At 46.7% G+C, this 22,844-nt stretch overlaps 2 protein-coding genes across 4 annotated transcripts in view; both read left to right on the forward strand.

Moving 5' to 3' along the window:
* The window catches only part of tmcc1a (transmembrane and coiled-coil domain family 1a), a 41,912-nt gene extending 26,835 nt beyond the window's left edge, over positions 1–15,077 (forward strand). For 2 of the 3 annotated variants that reach the window (XM_056272857.1, XM_056272858.1), the window contains exons 2-5: positions 7,145–7,402; positions 8,246–8,919; positions 10,854–10,989; positions 12,607–15,077. In XM_056272857.1, the coding sequence (XP_056128832.1) occupies positions 7,145–7,402; positions 8,246–8,919; positions 10,854–10,989; positions 12,607–12,921 (1,383 nt within the window). In that variant the 3' untranslated portion in view covers positions 12,922–15,077. Of the gene's footprint in view, positions 1–5,818; positions 5,919–7,144; positions 7,403–8,245; positions 8,920–10,853; positions 10,990–12,606 lie in introns of those variants that run through there. The other variant, XM_056272859.1, reaches the window with a different exon arrangement.
* A 2,137-nt stretch (positions 15,078–17,214) lies between these two features.
* plxnd1 (plexin D1) overlaps positions 17,215–22,844 on the forward strand; it is a 79,294-nt gene continuing 73,664 nt past the window's right edge. The window contains 2 exon segments of the mRNA XM_056273334.1: positions 17,215–18,561; positions 21,903–22,079. Coding sequence (XP_056129309.1) covers positions 17,347–18,561; positions 21,903–22,079 — 1,392 coding nt within the window. The 5' untranslated portion in view covers positions 17,215–17,346.

Consider the following 22,844-nt stretch of genomic DNA (forward strand, 5'->3'; position numbering starts at 1 on the left):
AACTCCAGCCGACAGACACTTTTACCCTGTGATGTACAATGATGTATTCACCTCTTCACCTTTTCGGCCCTTCTGGGAATGCTGTAAGGGGATATGGCCGGGGCGGAGGAGGCGTAGAGCAGAACAGAGGAGGGCTCCCAAAGAGAAAACAGGATGTCACATTATCCCAGTAGTATCACACCAGCACTTCGGCACACGAAACCGTCGGTGCTGTATGAGAAATCTGAGCCGACAACAAGCAAGGACGCTCACGAGCAATGAGCGGAAATGAGGGGCAGGGTAACTCGCAAGGTAAAAAGAGAAAACACTTAATTACTCCTGCACACCTCCGGACACACACACACATGTGCACACATGCATGCACAGACACACACACACGCATCAGTACAGATGGCTGACCTTAAAAAGAGGAAGGACGGGAGATCTCAGAGTTTATGTGTAAAAGAAAATAAATGGATAGACAGATGTCTGATAGAGCCTTGGGGTTTATACCCAAACAAGTTAAACCCCAGCCCAGTGCCAAACCTTGATAGGTTATCTGTAAATATTTTGGACCATTATGTAAGCCGTCTTAAAACTTTCAGAAGTAATACGCTGGTTTGGTATATTAATCCAGTCACACTTTATTTGAAGGGGTGCGCATAAGAGTGACATGACACCGTCATAAGCATGACATGACACCTGACATGAACACGAAGAAAAGAACACGTCTTGATGAATATTTATGACTGTCATTAAAGTGTCATTTGGTCAATTATGTCATTTATAATGCAAAGTTGACATTGTTTAGGCATCCGGGTGGCGTGACGGTCTATTCCGTCACCTACCAACACGGGGATCGCCGGTTCGAATCCCCGTGTTACCTCCGGCTTGGTCGGGCGTCCCTTCAGACACAATTTGCCGTGTTGGCAGGTAGGAAGCCGGATGTGGGTATGTGTCCTGGTCGCTGTACTAGCGCCAGAGGTGGAAAAACCCGGTCCAGAAAGTAAAAACCCTAACCATGTCTTTACTCCATCCATGTATTAAACCAGCTGATTTGGGAGACTAGTCAGTGCAATCTGATGGTTTAGTACATGGGTGGAGTAAAGACGCAGTTAGGATTTTTACTTTCTGGACTGGGTTTTTCCATCTCTGAGTCTAGCGCCTCTTCTGGTCGGTCGGGGCGCCTGTTCGGGGGGGAGGGGGAAATGGGGGGAATAGCGTGATCCTCCTAGGTGCTACGTCCCCCTGGTGAAACTCCTCGCTGTCAGGTGAAAAGAAGGGGCTGGTGACTCCACATGTAGCAGAGGAGGCATGTAGTAGTCTGCAGCCCTCCCCCCGGATCGGCGGAGGGGGTGGAGCAGTGACCAGGACAGCTCGGAGGAGTGGGGTAATTGGCCAAGTACAATTGGGGAGAAAAAAGGGGGGGATCCCCCCCCCCAAAAAAAGTCATGTTCATGACAGATGTCATGTCGTAGTTATGACAGTTATCACGCCAGTCTTATGCACACCCCTTCAAAGAAAGTGTGACCAAGAATCCGTTAACTTGTGATGTGTGTACAATTATGACTGACACAGACAATTTGCAGGGTCATTTTGTGTTGACCTCAACTGACTGCAGCACAGATATCCATCAGTATGTGAGATGAAGCTTAAGATGGTGTGTGTTTATGCTGCTCAGCCATCAGAACAGCTCAGTGTGAACTGGACCTGAACTCACATCATCTTCCAAATAAATTAGCGCATCATACAAGGCTTAGGAGAGCCCAGAGGGGGAGATTGCATGTCTAAAGAGAGCTGCTTTCAGGAAGCATACCTAATTATGTTTACCGTGTCTCGATCCACGAGTCTCTGAACGCTTTACAAATGCTTTACCGTGCTTGTGTGAGCTGTGTGTCCATAGGTCTGTTTGTGTTGGTAGGATTTGGAGGCCTTTCCCAGGCCTCTGGTGGATCTTAGGTAAGTCATTTGTGCCCTTTGAGGGCTCTAACCGGCTTTGCTTGCATCAGAGTCTGTTACGTAATCAGGCCAAGACCAGCAAGCAAGACCCAGTTCGAGGACTCTGGCAGGGGTGGAGGACAAAGAGCTATGTGTGTATGTGGACTGTAAGGTGTGTGAAGTATGTAGATTTGTGTGTGTGTGTGTGTGTGTGTGTGTGTGTGTGTGTGTGTGTGTGTGTGTGTGTGTGTGTGTGTTTATGTGCATGCATGCACATGTGTATGCTGAGGGTCCATGCAATAGGGCAGGGGGCAGGTCCATGCGGACCCTTTGTCTCTGTCTTAGGGATAAAACCTCATCAGAGTTTGATCTGGCAGCCCCGCCCCCCCCCCCACACACACACATACACACACTACACATGTATGACAGGAATCGTCATAGTAGCTGGGCAGTCAAATGGGGATTCCTGGATGTGCCATATATAACCCGACTGCCATTTTAGTTACTTTTCAGTACATACCAAATAGCAAATTTATGAACTCACGGTCAAACAGGTTTGCCCTGCAGATGACATCACTATGCCACTCACCGCGCATAGCAAAGAGACGTCTCAAGCATTCTGATGGAGCTGAATTTACCAGGGAGTTTATTTGTGGAACCGTGCATACAACCAGTGTCATCCCTCAGCGCGCCAGTTTTTCGGTGACTAATCAAGTGTGTAATTAAAGATGGTGAGCTCAAGGATTAGGCTAATTTCCCATGGTTGTTACGGGTGAAAATGTTGATGTGCCGAACCAGAAGCAGTGAGGGGAAGGCAGCACCAACACTGGAGCCAAGGAAGCCTAATTGGGAGAAGTCTGTCTTTTTGTTGTGTGTGTGTGTGTGGGGGGGGGGATATGCACATTGAGTTTATATATGCTTTGTCTTACATAACTTGGTAATTTTGCTTACAGTGCACTTTTGGATCAATTAGAGGACGTAGAGTAATCAGTGCCAGTGTCCACAGGTCTCCTAAGCTTTCTTATCACAAAAAGAAACCTCTTTCTCTTCTGTATTGCAGGGCACTTCAGCTCGTCATTATCAGCTTATCGCTCCTTTGTCCTGTTTATCTGGATGTTCAAGTCAGTCACCTCATATCTGACCGTTTGACTGATTGCCAATAACCGCTTTAATAAGTGTTTTGACAGCCTGTGCAATAAGAGCAAAATGTGGGCAAAACTCCAAAGACCGATATAGAGTGCTAATTCTCAGATAAAAAGTAAAGGCCTACGATGGGTATATTGAACCCTGGCTTTATTTTTAAAAAAAAGGGCAGGAAGATGAAGAAGAGGATGTCATCATTTATGGGCGAACAATGATGCTCCCGCCATGTCAATTAAGCTATTCTGTGTTTATTTACAAGAACATATCAGCAATGAACTGTTAGCTGTCACTTTCCCGTTGTGTCAACTCTATTCTAATTATAGAATAGAATAATAGACTAGACTAGAATAGAATAGAATTTAATAGAATAATGTCTTTATTTTTCCAAAGGGACGTCATATGTCATAGCCAGTTTGAAGCAGATGAACAAAATTTGCCAACAAATTACACATATACAACTTTTCTTACAAATAAATCATACTAATAACTTACAATTGTTACACGTTAATTGTAATTATGCTTATAAATCATACCAATATACTCATACTCATACTTGTGTATGCAAAAACATTACACTACATCTAAAACAGTAGCACACTTTACTAATATATTAGTATATGTCATTATGCCATGATATATAAAACGGATATACGTTCCATAAATAAATGATCCATTTGATATCCTCGGCTACCCGTCAAAGCGGATTTAAATGATTGGACTTACTGAAAACGACCCAGGCAAGTTATTGAGTCAGCGCTCTAAGTTTAGGGCTGCTCTCTGATGCTGGAAAAACACACAAAGCAACACCGCCTACTTTATAAGAGCCACTACCGAAAATATAAAACGGGAGATTTGCCAAATCCCGATAATTGCCCTAATCTTGACACGTTCAAGAATTTCCCCAAAGGCTAAGTGTGTGTGTGTGTGTGTGTGTGTGTGTGTGTGTGTGTGTGTGTGTGTGTGTGTGTGTGTGAGAGAGAGAGACAGAGACAGAGAGAGAGAGAGAGAGAGAGAGAACCAGGTTTTCCTGTCCTAATGGGAACCAAATGTCTCCATTAGGATACAAAAACCTGAAGCTACCTTGTGGGGACGTTTTATGAGTCCTCATGAAGGAAATGGTCTATTTTAGGGTTAGGGTTTGGTTTTAGGGTTAAGATTAGAATTAGGTTGAGGTTAGCGTAAGGGTTAAGGTTATGCGTGTGGTTATGATGGTAAAGGGCTAGGGAATAGGGAATGCATGTAGTTAATGAGGGGTCTTCACAAGGATAAGGTGACATGGTGTGTGTGTGTGTGTGTGTGTGTGTGTGTGTGTGTGTGTGTGTGTGTGTGTAAGTGTGTATGCATGCACCTGAAAGGGGGTCGTTGGACTGGTTTTTCTTGCTCTTTCTTCGGCGTAATCATAGTATCACATTGGTGCCCAAACTGCTCTGCAGTCTGTTGTTAAACACTTGGCTCCTATGTTCTCCTCACTCAGTATCATGATGAGAGTTTGTAGCCTACAATGGACTGATAATCAATTCCGAATTTCAGCGGCTTTACTGCGCGCTTATAGTAAAGCAAGGCTAAACTTTATTTTATTTTATTTTTTTGTATTGGGGGTATAAATAGGATTATAAAACGGATAGCTCAAACCAGGGATTCTGATTGGTTGATAGCCGTGGCATAATAACCGCATACAGCGGCGATGACGTCTGATTCCTTTACACAATTCAGGATCACTTCGCGTTGGGGGGGGGGGTTAGCCTAACAAACTAGCTAGCTAGCAAACTGCTGCAAAATGGAAACATTTAAGGTAAACTTCGACTCCGAAAACGGGTCATACTGCCCCACCTGAGGACCGTTTTACAAAAGTAATAGTTCACTACAGGCCTTGGTGTAACTGGGTTGTCGGCCCTCCGCTTCGCTTCTTCGTTAGCTGTTGCTCAATTTACCGTTGAACATGCCGTTGTTTCCTTCTCCTCTCGCGGTTACCTATATATAGGCCGTACTGTGGTTGATTGAACGTACATAGCCTACGTGGTTCTGTGGTAAGACAGCTGTCTGTACTCAGTGGATGTCCTCCATAAGACTAGAAAACTGACTGCTCTTTCGAAAAGTCAAGCTGCAGAGATTTGCTTATTTCACCGAAATGGGATTTCGGGACCACCCATCAGAGCAAAGCAACGCGTCATTCTCGTCTTATATCGTGCCGCCGAGTGTGCAAATGTTCGTCTCATTTGTTGGAGCGTGTGACGCAGTACTAATTTCTAAGTACCATCTTAACCGTTATCATAATGTATTTTTACAATTAGGCCGGTCCTCTGTTTGTATTTTTCCCCCCTTTCCTCTGTTGCCCTCCAATTTCCCCTTTGTCTTATCAGAGAGCAGCAGATCCACACGCAGAGTGCGCATGCTTTCAGCATGCCTTAAACGCCGAAGACGAGCGGAGGGTGAGTGACGTGTGACTCACTGGCATTGTATTGCGCTCGCTCTGACCAAAGTTGCGCTCTCGGAGGATGATGTCACCCTTTTATTCCTGAGGGTGTGTGCGTTTAGGGGGGGGGAGTGGAGGGAGAAAAGAGGCGGCGCTGTATAGGGAGAGAGGAGTGGAGACAGTTTCAGGTGCGCTTCAACTTTCACAACAAGCTTGGTTCACTTGGCGTGAACACCCGGCGAAACCTCAGGATAATTCCTCGCACAATAGCCCCCCTCTCTCTCTCTCTCTCTCTCTCTCTCTCTCTTTTTCCCCTTTCCCCTTTTTTTCTTTTTCTTTCTCCCCCAAAACTTGCAACCGGAGTGTCCGACCAGATGAAAATACACCGCACACCTCACATTTGGGGAAAATGCACTGGGAACTTCTACATTTGAAAAACGGAAAGGTGAGCCAGGCTGCGCTGTGAGCACCTTGGGTGGTGCTTTTCTGCGTTTATTTGATCCAAAAGAGAAAACTGTTTGCAAGCTAGACGGGGCTTAACTTTGGGGGCTGAGTGTATGCCTTTACGATTCGGTATTTTTCGGTGGAAATGGCAAAAATATTCTGTCGTGATTTTTTTTTCCAAGTCGATACGGTGTGGTGACTTCATTCATCTTGGGAGCTTGTCATCAATTAGTCATATGTTATTACGCACGCAAGGAAGTGAGCTGTGCCATAGTCTTTACCAATTACGGTGTGTAAATACTCGCTGGGCTGTGTGACAGCTGAATGATGATGTGAAGCCGGTCGGGGCCATGTTGAATGGTCATTGTAAACAGAGACTTGGCTATATATAGAAACCTGCGCTGTGCTTATTTTATGTATGTATCATAGACAATATAATGGAGCAAAGCGTGTATAGTTTTTGTTTATTATGCTGTGCATTATTCGTACTTGTAAACGGTATAAGCATTGAATACGGTATGTCTGTTGTCTGTGACTGGGGATCGATTAGATCTGTGTGCTTTGTGGAGATAAAGAAGGACCTAGTTTACCTGTACGCAGTGTTTGGTTTTTACACAATTGTTTTGTGACCTGTTGACAAAATCAGGTCAACATCTGAGAAAGCAACACGCACAAGGAATTAATCTGTGAGACAGCCAGATTGTGTATCAGCGTATTGAGTATCTCCTAAATCGTGTCCTTCCTGTATTGTTACTCAAGTGGATGGAGAGAGAGAAAAAAATGATGGCAATAAGGCATCAGTCTCTACTCACATATTCAAAAGAATATTGGCCCACTTGGGTGAGACATCTATTTATTGACAGCTGGATCTACTGAGTTGTGCAGTTTTTTTTTTTTGAAATTCTGTATTTCTTGGGAAATCGATACTTTTCCTGCTTTCTTTTCTCTGCTGAGCCCTGTGTCTAAAATATTAATATTAGACGTCTTCCTCTTTGGTGGTTTTAACCGCTAGTGGCCTTCCTCAGCTGACACAGATTCACCTCCCTGACTGGAGGGGCCAACGGCAGAAACCCACAATGCAGAAGAGAAGTCTCCCTGTTTAGCGTGTGTCAGCAAAACTAATTAAAATTCTGTCAGTAGGCAATTTAGACATTTCATTTCTTCCTTCTTCGCTTTTATTACCCCCTCCCTCTAAAAAAAAACAACTTTTTATCTCTTCTCTCCCAGATTGATCGGCTGGAGGTGAGTGGCTTGGCTCAGACACCCCTCACTGTGTCATATGGGCAGGACAGCTCATTCGCGGTGGGTGAGGATGCCGCCCCGGACCCGCAACGCACCAAGCAGGCCATCGCCCAGCTGCAGCAGAAAATCCTTAAGCTCACAGAGCAGATCAAGATCGAGCAGACGGCCAGAGATGACAACGTGGCCGAGTACCTCAAACTGGCCAACAACGCTGACAAACAGCAGAGCACACGCATCAAGCAGGTAGAAAGAAGAAGCACTGTTGTCTTTGTCATTATTAATGCTGCTATGAGGAGTTTGAAATTTTTGTTGATTTTTGTGGACAAAAGCAGCCATTTTACATGGATTCGTAACTTCATTTTGCATAAGCATCGCCCCTTTACGCAGAGATTCACAGTCACCTTCTGGTAGCTCGTGTATTTGTTTTTTTAAGGCGAGAGTGAGAAATGTACTGATGTTATGGAAAAACAGGTTTTTCGAAGATGTACAGTAGATGCAGTAAATCATGTGTGCTGTAAATAATTTCATCAGATTTTGTGGGGAAGCCAACCCAGAGATGAGCATTCGGGGTCATTATAGCAACATCTAATCTCCTTGCTGATGGCCTCATTGATTAGTTCAGTTATAAATAGACGTCGTAAATTGAATTGAGGCCGATAAATAATCAATGACAAACTCATAGCATCTTACATGGATTTTTAAAATTTGGAAAAAATCCAATCAAAGTTCAAGTCAGATTTTATTAGTATAGCTCTAAATCACAATTCAGTCCCAGACGGCTTTCAATCCCATTACATTCTCTGGCAGATAAAAATAGAATAGCTGCCAATGTACAACGCCCCCTATTTGGACCCTGAATTTAGATAAGGAGAAAGTCCACAGGGGGGAAAAAAAAGTTGCTGATTTGGCCACATTAATTTCTGACAGGTTTTTTAGTTTATGCTGCAATTATAATAACGCTAAACCCGTTTGTTTAGTTTTGTGTGTTCTCAAGGGTAGGGAGGGACCCTTTGACTGTATCATTAAGGATTAATCCAGCAACACTATATTGTCTCTGCAAATGAAAACCTGTTCTGTGGCTGTCAGGTCTTTGAGAAGAAGAACCAGAAGTCCGCCCAAACCATCCAGCAGCTGCAGAGGAAGCTGGAACACTACCATCGAAAGCTGCGGGAGGTGGAGCACAATGGCATCCCGCGCCAGCCCAAGGATGTCCTGCGGGACATGCAGCAAGGCCTGAAAGATGTCGGTGCCAAAGTCACGGGCTTCAGCGAAGGCGTGGTGGATAGTGTCAAGGGAGGCCTCTCCAGCTTCTCCCAGGCCACCCACTCTGCTGCAGGTGCCGTCGTCTCCTCGCTGATCCGCAACAAATCTGGCAGCGCCGACAACATCTCCTCTCTCAAGGACTCCCTGGACGACCCCACAGTGGAGGACGGGGTGACGGGGGCTGGGGGACGTTCACTGGGCAGCGCCGGGCATCACCTCCAGTCGAGCCCCAAGTACGGTAGTGAGGACGACTGCTCCAGTGCCACATCAGGCTCAGCGGGGGCCAACAGCACCACGGGAGCCCCCGGAGGTCCCCCCAGCTCCAAGGGCAACACTTTAGAGAGGAGCCAAAACTCTAGCCTGGACATGCTGTTGCAAGCGGTGCAGGAGCTGAGGGAGGGCCAAGCGAGGTTGGAGGAAAGTCTGGATGGCTTGAAGAGTCACTATCAGAGAGACTACACAGTTATCATGCAGGCCCTGCAGGAGGAGCGCTTCAGGTAAAGAGCAGCGTCGGCCAAAGAGAGCGAGAGTTTGAAAGAGAGGTGCTGGTGTGTTGGGTGTGAGAGACTGAATTTAAAATTGTTATAATTATTCCTTACCTAAATGTAATCTGGAAAAACCACCAGTTTTACATTCTCTTGAGCAATTACCGCCCATCATTTTTATATCCTTGGGATACAAGTTTGTGTAAATTTGTATCCGTCATCCAGTGTCACACAAAGTAAATATGGACTGTAAGTCATAGATTTGAAAATGTTCCACCGCTAATCCGATAGGCTTCTTCAGGATATACTTATATCAAGTGAACACTTGTTCAGGAAACATCAAGAAAACATGTGCTGTGCTTGGGGATTAAAGAGGAGTTTTATTAATCCTGGCACATAATTCGAGAGAAGGTAAACCTTGAACCAGCTGTCCTCACCATGTAAAGCATTTGTGCTGCTTTACCACCGAGTCATAAAACTTGTAATACCCCATCGTTGCACACATTATGTAGTATTACACTGGTAGTTATATTACTTAATACACCTCCATTGTACTCCCTTCAAATTGCTTTGGATGAAAGCGTCTGCCGAATGAGTAAATGTAAATTATCGAAGGACGGGGCTCCTTCAAAACTCTGACAGTAAGCCTCATATGAATGGGGACGATAGTGCCATTGTCCTGAGACAACTGCAGACAGTTGAAATGAGATCTCCGTGAAGGGTCCGAGTGACAGACACACCTGCGTACAGCACAGCTGTCCGTGGACGACGCAGAGCTGGGAAAAGTTATTTGAGTCTCCACCCCTTCCTCGCACTCACAAAGACGTCTCTCCCCGGCTTTGCTTTTGTTTGTGGTTGTCTGTGTATGTGCCATCAGGGGCCCGGCCTCTGCCCTTTAAATAAACCACTGACATTCCTCCTCAATATCTTGAGGGGTTACAAGGGGTGGGAAGGGAAGCAGGAATGAGGGAATGAAGGAAAGTGGGAGAGAGAAGCCCTTTAAAGTGATGGGGGGGGGGGACACATCACATTTTTCTCCCTAAAATGTCCAACCGAAGCCATGAGGGAGGGTCTGTGTTTATGCCCTCTAAAAATAACAGCCAGCAGAATGCCCGCAAATGAGCTAATTTCAGCATATCCGCTGGGTATAATCATTCAGAAAGCACCCATGGTGCCTTAAATCTACTGTTTGTTTCAGGAGGATGCTTTCTGAATGACTAAATGCATTCCAAGTGTGACCAACCAACACCGGCCGGCGCTCAGCCCTCTCATAACCAGCACACTTTTCCTGATCCTTGTTGTCACTGTAAACATGAGGTCACCGAAAAGTTTTATCTTAATGTCTCTTCCTGTTTCTCACACAAACCCACGCCTCCTCTCTCTAGCCTCTCTCCGAGTGTCTGTCTTTCTTCCTCTCTCTCTTTCAAGCAATTTGCATGTATTTAAACGGTACCAGCAAAAATCGCCTTCTGCTCATTATACTTACTTCATTTGATACACTTTAAAAAAGTAGTGTGCACATATGCAAATACATGTATATGTATATATATATATGTATATGTATATATATATATATATATACACACACACACACACACACATGCACAAAATGGGATTCTCATTATTCCTGGGCTAAATGTGCCCATGTTCTTGTATGTGCTTGCCAAAACAAAATAACTTAATAGGTGCAGATCCCTCTCCCTCCTGCTGACCGTCTGCCATTGGCCAGTCTCATGGCGATGACTCTTTGTGATTGGCCAGCTTGATCAGCAGATGAGCAAGCATGCTTTAATCAGCTCAGGACAGGTCATCAGTCCAGTCAGGTGCCATTTGGCAAAAGAGATTTAGGCTCTGTTTTTGCTAATACCTGTGTGTGTTTCTCTGTGTAAGCTAATTACGCCTCAGACTCTCACGTGTTTTCTCCGGTGTTGTGGGTATGTGTCTAGGTGTGAGCGTCTGGAAGAGCAGCTTAATGACTTGACAGAACTTCACCAGAATGAGATTTTGAACCTGAAACAAGAGCTGGCAAGCATGGAGGAGAAGATCGCCTACCAGTCGTATGAGAGAGCCAGGGACATCCAGGTCTGTCTTAAACTGTCAGTGTTCACAAGCACCTAATCTATACAGTGGGAAAATAAAGTTGTTGGTAGATTCGTGGGTAGTGGTCAGCCTGCCTGTGTGTGTGTGTGTGCATGGGTTTGTGTGTATGTGTGTGTTCTTGCTCATCTATATTCATTAGGACCAACAAGAGGGACATTTTTGCAATGCAAGGATCTTTTGCCTACTTTATGGTTATGACTGGCAACCTGTCCAGGATGTCTCATTGTGTACAGCCTAGTGCCTGCTGAGATAGCCTTGCAGCTCCCGAGTAAAGTGAATAAATAGATTAATATTCTGTAAACTCGACACTTCAAATTCAGTTCTTGCCTCTAAATTCAACTTGATAAATTAGATAATGTGTCAGTGTAATGGATTCTCGGTCACAACATCTAACCTACCGTAACTGGCTGGGGTACACTTACTTGAACAGCTGCAAAGAGCCGTTCAAGGGACACTCGGTTTGTCTGGGAATTCCAGTGGACGAAGAAAAGGATTTATAAAATTTGTGAGCACTGTATGTCATACCTCACGGTATGTATTTTAAGTAAAACTGAAAGCATTGCAGCTAGGAATGAGGAAAACCTCTATAAAGGTTAAACATTAACTTGTTTTGTGTGTTGACATTGAAAACAGCCAGATGAGCCAGAGAATCAAGCCTGACCTGTGTTATTTTTGCAGATGTAAATAACTGTATTCCCTTGTTTGCAACCCACATTACCCCTGTTCTATCCTACGTTGTAAAAAAGCCCAGATTTGAATGTGTTGGTAGACGTGTGCATGTTTCACATGGTTTACAGTTCCAAATGCATTTCTGTTCCCTGCCAGTAGAGGGTACTAGAAGCCCAAATGATATAACTTTACAATACTAAGTGCATATTCCTTATGCCAAGCACACACCAAATTATTTTAGTGTCCCAGAATGTTCGAGATCATAAGTAAATCATAAAAAAATCTGCACGCACCTGTCACTGTCAGTCATGTAATGTTAGGTAGACAAAGACTCTTTATATCCAATCTTGAACTAGTCTGGGACACTTGAGGTCCCAACAGATTAGTTTGAGGGTCTTAAGTCTTCAGTGTCGGCTTTTGTAATGTGTGCCACACAATGACTGCAGACTGCATCCCTCCGGGCGAAACCGTCAACAGCTAATGAGCTCTCAGCACCACAGTGGTACAAACATGACCATGAGGAGGAATCTGGTCAGCAGAAAGACTTTTGTCCGGATCATTCTTATTGTTTTCTTGGTTTTTCTGCACAAATTCATGCATGTATAACAAGTGTTGCTGCCAGCTGTTCGGCGCCTTCCTCTTTTTGGTAATGATGTGAACACTTCTGTTCTCATGATAACTCAGCATATGCCACCAAGATCTGGATTTAATGAGTTCAACGACTAAGATCTGGTGAAAGAATCCTGTAATGTGTGCTGCCCTGTGATTACCCGTCCTTCGTAATTGTAGCATGGGCACAACGAGGATGGAAAAAAAGTCATTAAATGTGTGATGATTTCCATTGTGAGGACTTGGCATAATGAAATGTGACATTTTGTTCTGTCTTTGTTCGTGGTAAATTTGCTAATGTATTGTGTATGTCCTCTGCAGGAGGCCCTGGAGGCATGTCAGACCAGGATCTCCAAGATGGAGCTGCAGCAGCAGCAACAGCAGGTAGTCCAGTTGGAGGGTCTAGAGAACGCCACAGCCAGGACCCTCCTGGGGAAACTCATCAATGTGCTACTTGCCCTTATGGCTGTCCTGCTGGTCTTTGTCTCCACCGTGGCTAATTGTGTAGTGCCCCTGATGAAGACACGGTCGCGCTCCCTCTCCACGCTCCTTCTCATTCTCCTCCTGGCTTTCCTCTGGAGGAATTGGGAGGCGCTGTCGGGGTACACCCACCGAGCACTGCAGCCTCCCAGATGACCGGCCCCGAGACCAGGGGAGCATTGCTTGGGCAACACCGGAGGATGTGTAACTTGTGTTCCAGTTGTGTGCCAGGAGCATGAAGAACATAACTGCCAATGGGATGGCTGTGCGACCAGGCACTGAAAATTCGTCCAGTTGGCTTAGCTCACATGGGCAGTGTTTGGATTCGAGACAGAGCAGGAGAAAGGGACAGACAAAAGACTGAATAGACCCTTGTGACTTTCATTTAGGAAAGATGAGACTGTGTTTACATTTTGGAGATGAACTATAGTGTTCTCATCCCTCAAAGAGAGCAGCATCATACTGTTTTTATCTTTAGGGTTAAATCGTGTATATTATTATTATTATTCTAATAATATTATTTTATTTTTAACATTGTTTTATTCAGTACCATGTAGCATTATGCTCCTCTAATTCTGCACAACAGAGAGTTTAGTCTGTAAACTGGCTGGTGATTCAGCTCAGAGACCCACTTGCAAATGTGATATAGTGATTGACTGCCTTCAGGAGGAGTACTTCAGGAAGAGGACTCTTGGCTAGCTGTGACTGATCGTTTTGAAACACGGGTGGAAACCTTTCCCCGTTCCTGCTGCAAGGTAATTTGATTGAACTGGACCCTTTCTTTAGAGCAATCTGCATCTCTGGAGACACAAAGGACTTTGAGTGTCATGGTGACAGGAGGCACTTTGTTCTTCCTTACTGTTTCTAAAAACAGTCTTTACATCCTCTAACGTTTCCTTTTTCTTAAAGCAAAATGAAAGAATAAACTGTTTTTGATTATTGAAGGTAATATTGAACGATACTCACTGAAAGGTAGCGGATCCGGCTTTAGATGAGAAAGCTGTGGCAGGCCACTCACCATAGAAGAGGAAGAAGAAGAAGAAGAAGCGGGTCACCTCCAGGAAAATATTCTGCCGTATTTGGCAAAACTCGTTCATGTACTCTGAATATTTCCACTAAGAATAGCTCAAGCAGAAAGCGATTTGGTCTTATCAGTAATGACAAAGGCCGTTGTACACGTGAAATGAATTTACCGGGGTAATTGCTTTGACCCCCCCCCCCCGCCGCCATATTCAATGGTGTTCAGGTTAGGAATGGGAGTGAAGTCGGCAGACCACTGGTGCTTATCCAGCTCCATCTCAGCTGGAAGGGGATTGCTGCTGCTCCAAATCCACAGTGAAAGTTGTCTCCACTGCCATGTCGGTCAAATACACACTGCCTGTGTGTGATACCGGACTATACATCACACACTCTCCCCGCACATTCATGATCTCTGTTGGTGTTCTTCCTTTTCTGCCACTACATTACTCTACTATTACTCATCCAGTGCCAAACCTAAGTCTACCCAGGGATGCCTGAGAACCCGGACACCGCGAGCCAAGCGGCGAGAACATGGAAGTACTTTAGCGAGTCACATTTTGCTTCTGTCCAGATATGACGTGAATGTGTCAGTGTGGAATTTTTTTTTGAAGGACTCTATTTAGCATGGCTTTAACTCGGGCGAGGGAACTTTCCGTTCTGAGAACTGGCGATTTGTAAACGAACTTGGGTCAAAAGTCCTTGGATGTATTTCTCAACATTGGCTCTCTTGAGTACAGCTCCGTTGCTCGGTGTCCCATCTGTCTTACCCACCCATTCATCTGGCCAAGGACATGACAGGATGATATAGCACATCTGAAGTCCAAATCTGCATTTCATGCTGTGGAGCTGATTTCAAGATAGTGAGATCATATGAACTGAACTGTACAGCTGCACTTTAGCACACCGATGGATAATATAATGTAGGTCTGGACTGGGGTTGAAATACCTTTTGAGATAAACGTCAGAGACTGCTGCGCTTTAAAACGGTAGTCCTCTTTTGGAGGGCGATACGGGGTTGCTTCAGGTTTGGGATCACTGTCAAGTCTGCCTGCATTACAGAAAACAACCGATTACATTTTACCTCAAACTATGGATCATTTGGGTGATATTCTGTCATTTCAACGACATTTGAAATATTGATCTCCTCAGCAGACAGGTTGGTGCACAGCTGACCTTTGAACCAGCTTGACTTTGCAGTGACCTCTGTGATGCAGCTGTGGGGTTATGTGCTAAACCACTCCAGTGCCTTCTGATGTCCCTTTCTAAGTGTGGAATAAATAAAGTGCATTCCTGACCAACTCGTGTGAGGTGGTAATTATTACTTTTATACAGTTTAATAAATGTGTGTGTGCGTGCGTGTGCGTGCGTACGTGTGTGTGTGATCAGCTTTTTCTATGAAACAGAAACCACCTACGAACTGGGGACAAAAACCGTGTCCCCATTTGGGAAGCGGCTGGTTTTGGGGTCAGTGGTGTTAGGTTTGAGTTGAGGTTAGGGCAGGGCTTGAGGTTAGCCATGTAGTTCCGATGGTTAAGGTTAGGGTTAAGAGCTAGGGAGTGAAGGGGTTGGGTGAAGACGAGCTTGTTTAGGGTTCTTGTGTGTGACAACGACGCGTACTGAGCGGGCCTACGTTCTGCCTGCAGGCCGCGCCAAGATATCTTTGGTGGTTTCGTCATGTATCCACTAGGTGGCGGTCTTGTGCCTTTGCGTCTTCACTGATTTATCGTACCAGCCGTCGGGCTGTTTGTGGACGGACGGGTTGGCAGAGGAAGTGGGGGATTTGAGAAGAATCGCTGCTCACCGCTAGGAAAATACGGCGGGTTTAATGGACCCTTTAACTACAGTCCGCAAGGGAGTGCGTTTTTACAGCAGTAATGGTTATAAACCTTGCAGCGTCCTCAGCAGTGTTGCAAAGTGCTTTAAACAATAAACACGCACACAACAAAAACAACGCGAGCGAGGAAATTATAAGAACAAAAGAAGATTAGAAGAACACAAAGAAGTCATCAGTGAAGCAAAGTTAATACCGGGAAAAAATGATCTCACCGTTAAGGACAATTCATTTTCGCCCTCTGTCAAACTTCCAACCAACACGCTGGTGTTTTGCATTGGCACGCAGCACCCATCCAGCTCTACTTCCGATGGCTGTCGTGTGCGGCTGAGTTTGGCCCAAAACGCATCACTCAGTCACACCTTAATGATATCTGACGTCTGACAGCCATGACCCATTTCGGGGCCCTAACCCCCCCCCCCTTATCTCCCACACATGTCCCTATTACTACTCAGGGAAACACGACCATCCACACGGGGCCTGTTGGTTGGTCACTTCTCGCATTGTTCGGTGATTCGGGAAGGGCGTCGCGGGGTTAATTGTGTCTCTCTTTATCAGGGCACTTTTCCTGCTCCAGATTGGATGCGCATGGGCCGTGTGCCAAAGTAAACGCGGCGCGCACTTATCAGTCCAAATAACATCGGCAAATAGTGAGGAGGACACCCGCCCCCCCTCCCCAGCCCCCCCCCCGCCTCCACCCATCGCCCCCACGAGTAGAAAGTTTGTCCCTATAGGGAACTAAGGCAAATATACCCAAGCGATTTGCAGAAAAGATTTTCACGCGCCATTGCGCGTGTTCACAGAGGACACAGTGTGGCACGTCTCTCGACGCGTTCACGCCATTGCCGACAAGTTTGGGGTTACCTCTTTACCGAGGAAGCTGGGCGTCCGTAGATGAAGCCCCGTATAGAAAGAGATTTTTTTTCTTCTTCTTCTTACCATGCATTTTTGAAAGGGGCGCATGTGTTGCACTTTAATATTTATGAGGCGCAGGCCGCCAAAGCCCCCGCTGGATAGATGCGAATGTCAGATCCGGAAAGGTGTGCTGCTGTTGTGCCCATCTGGTAGCACTTTCACGGTACTTACTGTGCCGTATGTGCCCAAAACGGAACCGTCCAAATCTGCAGAACTAATCTGGGGGCCAAGGGACCAAGAGCACATGAGGTGGGAGAATGACCTGTCATTAACCCTGAAATGAGCGGAATCACGCTGAGGTGGGGATTCATGAAGTGCTGGCTCCTCTTGAGGAGGGGGAGAAAATAGAGAGAAAATACACATTTACTCTCCGGACACGATGTGCTGCTTCGACGGCGCAGATTTGTTCGTAAATCGTTGTTGTTTTTTGACGCGTTCCGTTGACGTCTCCAAATTACGCACTGTTGGTCCTCTCCGCACCAACTTGATTAAAGAAATCCTTTGTTTTTTGTTGTTGTTGTTTTTATAAGTATTTTCGTATATTTCGCGCGCGTGTGCCTGCGGTGGCACTATCAGAGGAGCTGCACAGTTGGGCAGAGAGGGAGCAATAGAGGAGTCAGCCTGCGCTCCGCTGCTCCGCTGCGCCGCGCCGAGAAAAGGAAGTGCGAGTCGCTTATCACGTCACTCTGTGTTGAGGCGCTGAGCAGGAAACAGCTTTTCCTCTTGGATTGTCGCAGTAGGAACAAACATACATTTTTGTCTTTACTCAATGCACCCCTCGGCACAGAACACGCGGAAGCCGGCCAGAAGGAAAAATGCCTCCTTCGATAGAGATAGCTCTTCTGCTGCTGGGCGTCCTGTCTTTGGAGACGCGCGGCCCGCGCCTCGCCTGTGCGCTCCAGATCCAACAGGCGTTCGCGTCTCCGAATCGCACCAATAACTTCGTGGTGGACCAAGTCTCCGGCAAAGTCTACCTGGCCGCCGTCAACACCGTCTACCAGCTGAACGGGACCCTGGGCATCGAGGTGGAGAAGAGGACCGGGCCGGTGGAGGACAACCTGTTGTGCCATGCGCCCCAGTTGCCCCAGGCTCCGTGTGAGCATCCCAAAACCCTCGTCGACAATCACAACAAGCTGCTGGAGCTGGACAGGGAGCAGGGCGTCTTGGTGGTGTGCGGCTCGGTATACCAGGGCTTCTGCGAGCTCCGGAAGACGGGGAACATATCGGAAATAGCGGTGGAGTTCCCGCCGAAGGGCGAGAAGACCGTGTTCCCCAGCATGCTGAATATCGCCGCGAATGACCCCAACGCCTCCACGGTGGGGCTCATATTCAGGAGTCACGGGGGCAACACCCGGCTTCTCGTCGGGGCGACTTACACGGGCGCCGGCACCCCGTTTTTCCCCAAAAACCACAGCAAAGAGGACCTGCGCTTCGAGAACACCCCCGAGATTGCCATCCGCTCTCTCAACATCAAGGATCTACCTCGGCTCTTCACGTACGACATCAACCCGTCGGAGGACAACGTGTTCAAGATCAAGCAAGAGGTCAAGGCGAAAAACAAGCTGAACTTCGTCCGCGCTTTCCTGCAGAAGACTTACTCCTACATCGCCATCAACAACGACGCCAAGACGAGCCACAAGGGGAGCCAGCCCAACAGCATCCTCGCCAGGATATGCCTCGACACGGAGAATCCTCGGAAATCAGGACCGGAGAGCAGAAAGCTGACCGAGTCCTACATACAGATGCCTCTGCAGTGTGGAGCTACCGGCAACATCTACAGCCGGCTCCTGTCGGTCTACCCCGCGGAGATCCAGGTGGGCACCGGCGACAAGCCAGAGCCCTATCTGTTCGGGGTGTTTGCTAAGGCGGATCGCAAGTCCGCCCTGTGCGCCTTCAGGTTCGGGGACATCGAGGAGGAGATCCGGCAGGGCCGGAGGAACTGCTCCAACTCGCCCAGCAGCGACGTGCAGGTGCTGGACAGCGTCATCCAGGGCTCCGGCGCAGCTTGCATCCAAAAGGGCAATCTCGTGGTAAGGGCTTGGATTTGACTGATTCACGATTTTGGATTTTCTAAGAGGGGACTCCCTCACCCACACATACACACACCCCCCCACCCCCCCCCCCCACACACCACCAAGCTGTCTTTATCTGTCTTGCGTTAAAATAATTTTGTTTTATTTCAGTGCTGTCACAGTACTTTCTTACACTATGCCAGCTTTTACCCTTGGAGGTTAGTGCAAGGATATAGAAAATATTAGCACTATAATCATGGGGAATAATCTTTTGGTACAATATCCGATATATATCGCGATATTTGCTTACCTATGCAAAAAAAACCCAAACATCATGTTTAAGAATCCAACTCACGCGCATCACATAAACTGTTTCGTCATGTAAAGTATAGTCAATACCAAACCAAACACTCCCCCCGGTATTTCAGATCTCGCCTCGCTGCAAGTTCTCCGATTCTCGTTATGATTAACTTAGACAACAAAACTGCGTCACAGTAGCCAACTGTCATCCTTATACAGTCCCACTGAAGGAGGATGAAGGTATATTGAGTTACTCTTGAATGACTGTTGTCCCTTTGGGGACTCCCCCAAAAAAAATTTGTCAGTGACTTGTGGAACAAAATGAGCCTTTTAGTCGCTGCCGTATGACGTCCAGAGCGAAATGTCCAGTATTTCGCAGCGCTTCCTTCCGCTGAATCCTGCATTGGCAGCCGCTGTCGGTGGAAGAGCGGTTTGCATACCTTCTTGGTCCACGTTTTGGGAAAATAAAAAATAAAATGACCCACAATTCTTAGTAGGCTCACTGTGGCCCTGCTGTTGCTCAGCATCAATTACAAGTCATTTGTTTGCTTTATTTGAAAAAAAGGAAAAAGGAAAAGTTGCTTATCGCTGCAATGTCTGACAAATTCCTTTATTCCACTTAAGAAACGATAAGCTTCCCCTTGTGACAAGTGGAGGTCATGGCGGCTGGCGAGACGCTCCAGAGCACGGAGGAGGTTATGGGAACGGCAGGAAGGATGCGAGGAGCCTCTTAAATCCTACAGACGCTTCCCTCTGATTAATACTAAGTTGGAGAGAGGTCAATAGGTTCCTTCATTCCGCTATAAACCGTCGGACGGCAAGTTTCTCTATCGAGTCGTCTGTTCTAGCGCGCGCGTTACTCGACCGCAAATCCGGGACGAGCGAGCGGTCGCGTCTCAACATGCACGTGGTCACACGGACCTCATTAGATACCAGTCTGCCCCGGCAATCAAATCACATTTGTTTGATAGAGACCTCTCCCCCCTGCAAATTCCCATCATGCCGGACCGGAGCTTACGCTCGTGAGACTCAAGTATACTCAGGCAGTGCACGCGGCTCGCTTCCACCCTCCCTTTCCCCAGAATCGATTGTGTCCCCCGGCGAGAGGGACCCGGATGAGCCGAGTTCCCACAGAACTGCTGTGACACCCATTCCTTTACTGTTGGGAATTTAGCTCAAGGTCCAGACTTGTCAACCCCCCAAAAAGGAGGCTCAAACTCCTGAACCTCCGTCAGAGCTACCGACTCACTCACTTTCTGTAAGAACGGCTTAAAAAACTTTCCTGCTCGGGAGCCTTAATCCCTAAATGATCTCCGGTGGCACTTCGCAGCAAATTCGACTAAGCGTCAGACATTACCACTGGGCTCTAACTTGATTTGGCGCAGGGCTGAGCGACAGGGGCAAAACCAAGCGCTAGAAGCTGCTGTGTACTGGGGGTCAAATTCCTCATGTGCATAGGCACACTCGGCCGATAAAGTGGATTCTCATTCTGATTCTGACTGATTCTGATCGAATATCGTGATATTTTGAATAGACTACTTCGATATCAATATTTCTGAGGATATTTTAGAGATGACTCACAAAATATTCACCCAATGACATTTTTGATAAACACTCATTTAGTAACGTGGATATGATGCCCAAACGGGTAGGAAGAAATAATATTATAACCGCTAGCACAGTCTAGTAAGTTCATAAGCTCATAGGCTGGCAGCCATTCCAACATGTAGCCTGGCTCTGCTGATTGACAGAAGCTAAGCGGGTGTGGGCTTGGCTAGTACCTAGATGGGAGACCCCCGGTGAGTGGCCCCCCTCACCGTGAAGCGCCCTGGGTGTCTAGATAAAGCACTATATAAATGTTATCATTATAAAATTGCATCTCTTTGCTGTAATGCAGTCTTTAAAAACAGGGAAAGAAAAGGCAATGTTATGCCTGTTATACCGACATGTTGTACTTATACTACGACCTAATATAGTGCTACTGTGATACGATTACTATGTAGCAAAAGTACTACCGCTGCTTCGTATAGTACTACTGTGATGTGGTTGCTGTGCAGGGAGCTGAGATGTCAGCTGGTGACACTCGAATTCTCACTTCTCATAGCTGACACTCCCGCATGTCGCCGTGGCTGGAAGCGTCGGGGAAATGAGTAAATATAAATGTAAATGTAAGCGAGTGTGACTGACAGACGGTAAGTCATGGTGAACCAGCCGCTCGGCTTGGGCTGGTATCTGGAGACTGCTAAAGCTTTCAGGTCATAAAGTTTGCCGTCTTCCCTGACGCGGCGTGTGAGCTGGCTGCATGCGTGCTCAGCCGCCTCATTGGTCTTCCCTGGACAGCAGCACAACTGCGGTGGCCGTTTTATCTGCCATAGAAGAATGCTTCTCTGTAGTTTGCAATGGCTGGTGAAAGCTGATCTTTATATATATATATATATATTATTTTTTTTTGGTAGACAGTCTGAAGGCCGGCCCTGAAGGAGAGCCAGGCACAATTTATGATAAGAGTAGAGGCCTGGAGCAGAAGGGCCCGTGGGAATGGACGCTACAAATATCTACTGTTCTTAATTCACTTTTGCCTCTGTGTGCACTAAAATACTTGGAGCATTCCCAATGGGCACTGGTGCTCATCCAAGCATTTTATATGGAATGTCACAAATATTTTATCATTTCGCTTTGAGGGTTTGACACAGCGTAAGTACCGCTGCTGTTGAAGGCCCCTTGTAAAAAAACCTATCGCACTTTATTCATGGCAGTGGCGACGGCCACGTATATCACATACTGTGTTCCTCTGGTGACATGGACGTAAAAGAGATTTGGTGAGAAAAATCACACGGTTGTGGGGGGGGGGGGAAAACAAAACAAAAACCAAAAAAACACACCAGATGTCCTCCACTTTGCATTCCCCCTTGGCTTTCATGCGTATTCGGCTCAGTCTGGTTTCAATATCGAAGCAAAGCTTTTCATGTGATAGCCGAAACACCTCTTTCACTCAGACTGCGTACTACCTTGGCTGAGCATCGATCCCCCCCCCCTTTTTTTTTCTTCCTGTGTCCTAGTTGCAACCAGAGCAGCTCGACTGTGGTGCAGCACACCTGCAGCACCCTCTGGCACTACAGCGGTCCCTGAGGGCCACGCCTCTATACGAATACCCCGGCCTCAGCTCTGTCGCTGTGGACAACGTGCACAGCCACACTGTGGTTTTTCTTGGCACCAGCAATGGACGACTGCGCAAGGTGAGAAATGCAGATGAGCACACAATGCACACGAGTGCATGCACACACACACACATGCACAGCATGCCCCTGTGCATGCACAACTTCACACGCACTTCTCTTACACCCTCTATCGAGCCTAGAAAGACAACACAATAGACAGTATGATTCAGAACTATGCATAACCTCGGGTCAAATTGTAGGTCCCCACTTACGAGTCACCATTTAATAGAAATGCTGTTTCCAATGAAGTAGAGCCTTAAGCAAGGTAATACTATAAATGTAACAGTGGTTTTTTTTCTCCTTGCTCAGATGTGGCCGCCGAGTTTTATGATAAACCCAACTCAGGTGTTTGAAGACAAACACTTAGCAGCTGGGAACAGATTGGAATGTCTGCTTTCAGGTTCTCAGCAGAGGGATCTGGTGTCAGCCCATCTCCCCCCCCTCACCCTTTTCATCCACAGTCCATCCTGGCCCATTAGAGGTTGACTAAGTACTCCTAATCATGTTCACTAATGTTCATCAGACCTGGTTATTCCCTGAGAAATTACCGGAGGGTGACTTGATGAGATCGGTTGCCGATGCGTGACTCAGTCCTCCCATGTGCCGGTGGTTTCAGGCAACGGTCTGCGGCCTCCCTTTAGAACATCTGCAGAGGCTCTAGCCTACGAAAACCTCCACGTCCAATTAGCAGCATACCTTAATTCTGTCTCAGCCACATTCCTAGTCACCCATCAGTGAGCAGGCCGAGCAGTGGCCTGCCAGCTAGCGCCACAAGCTAGTTGT

Source organism: Lampris incognitus, chromosome 2 (genome assembly GCF_029633865.1).
Source record: "Lampris incognitus isolate fLamInc1 chromosome 2, fLamInc1.hap2, whole genome shotgun sequence".
Taxonomy (NCBI): domain Eukaryota; kingdom Metazoa; phylum Chordata; class Actinopteri; order Lampriformes; family Lampridae; genus Lampris; species Lampris incognitus.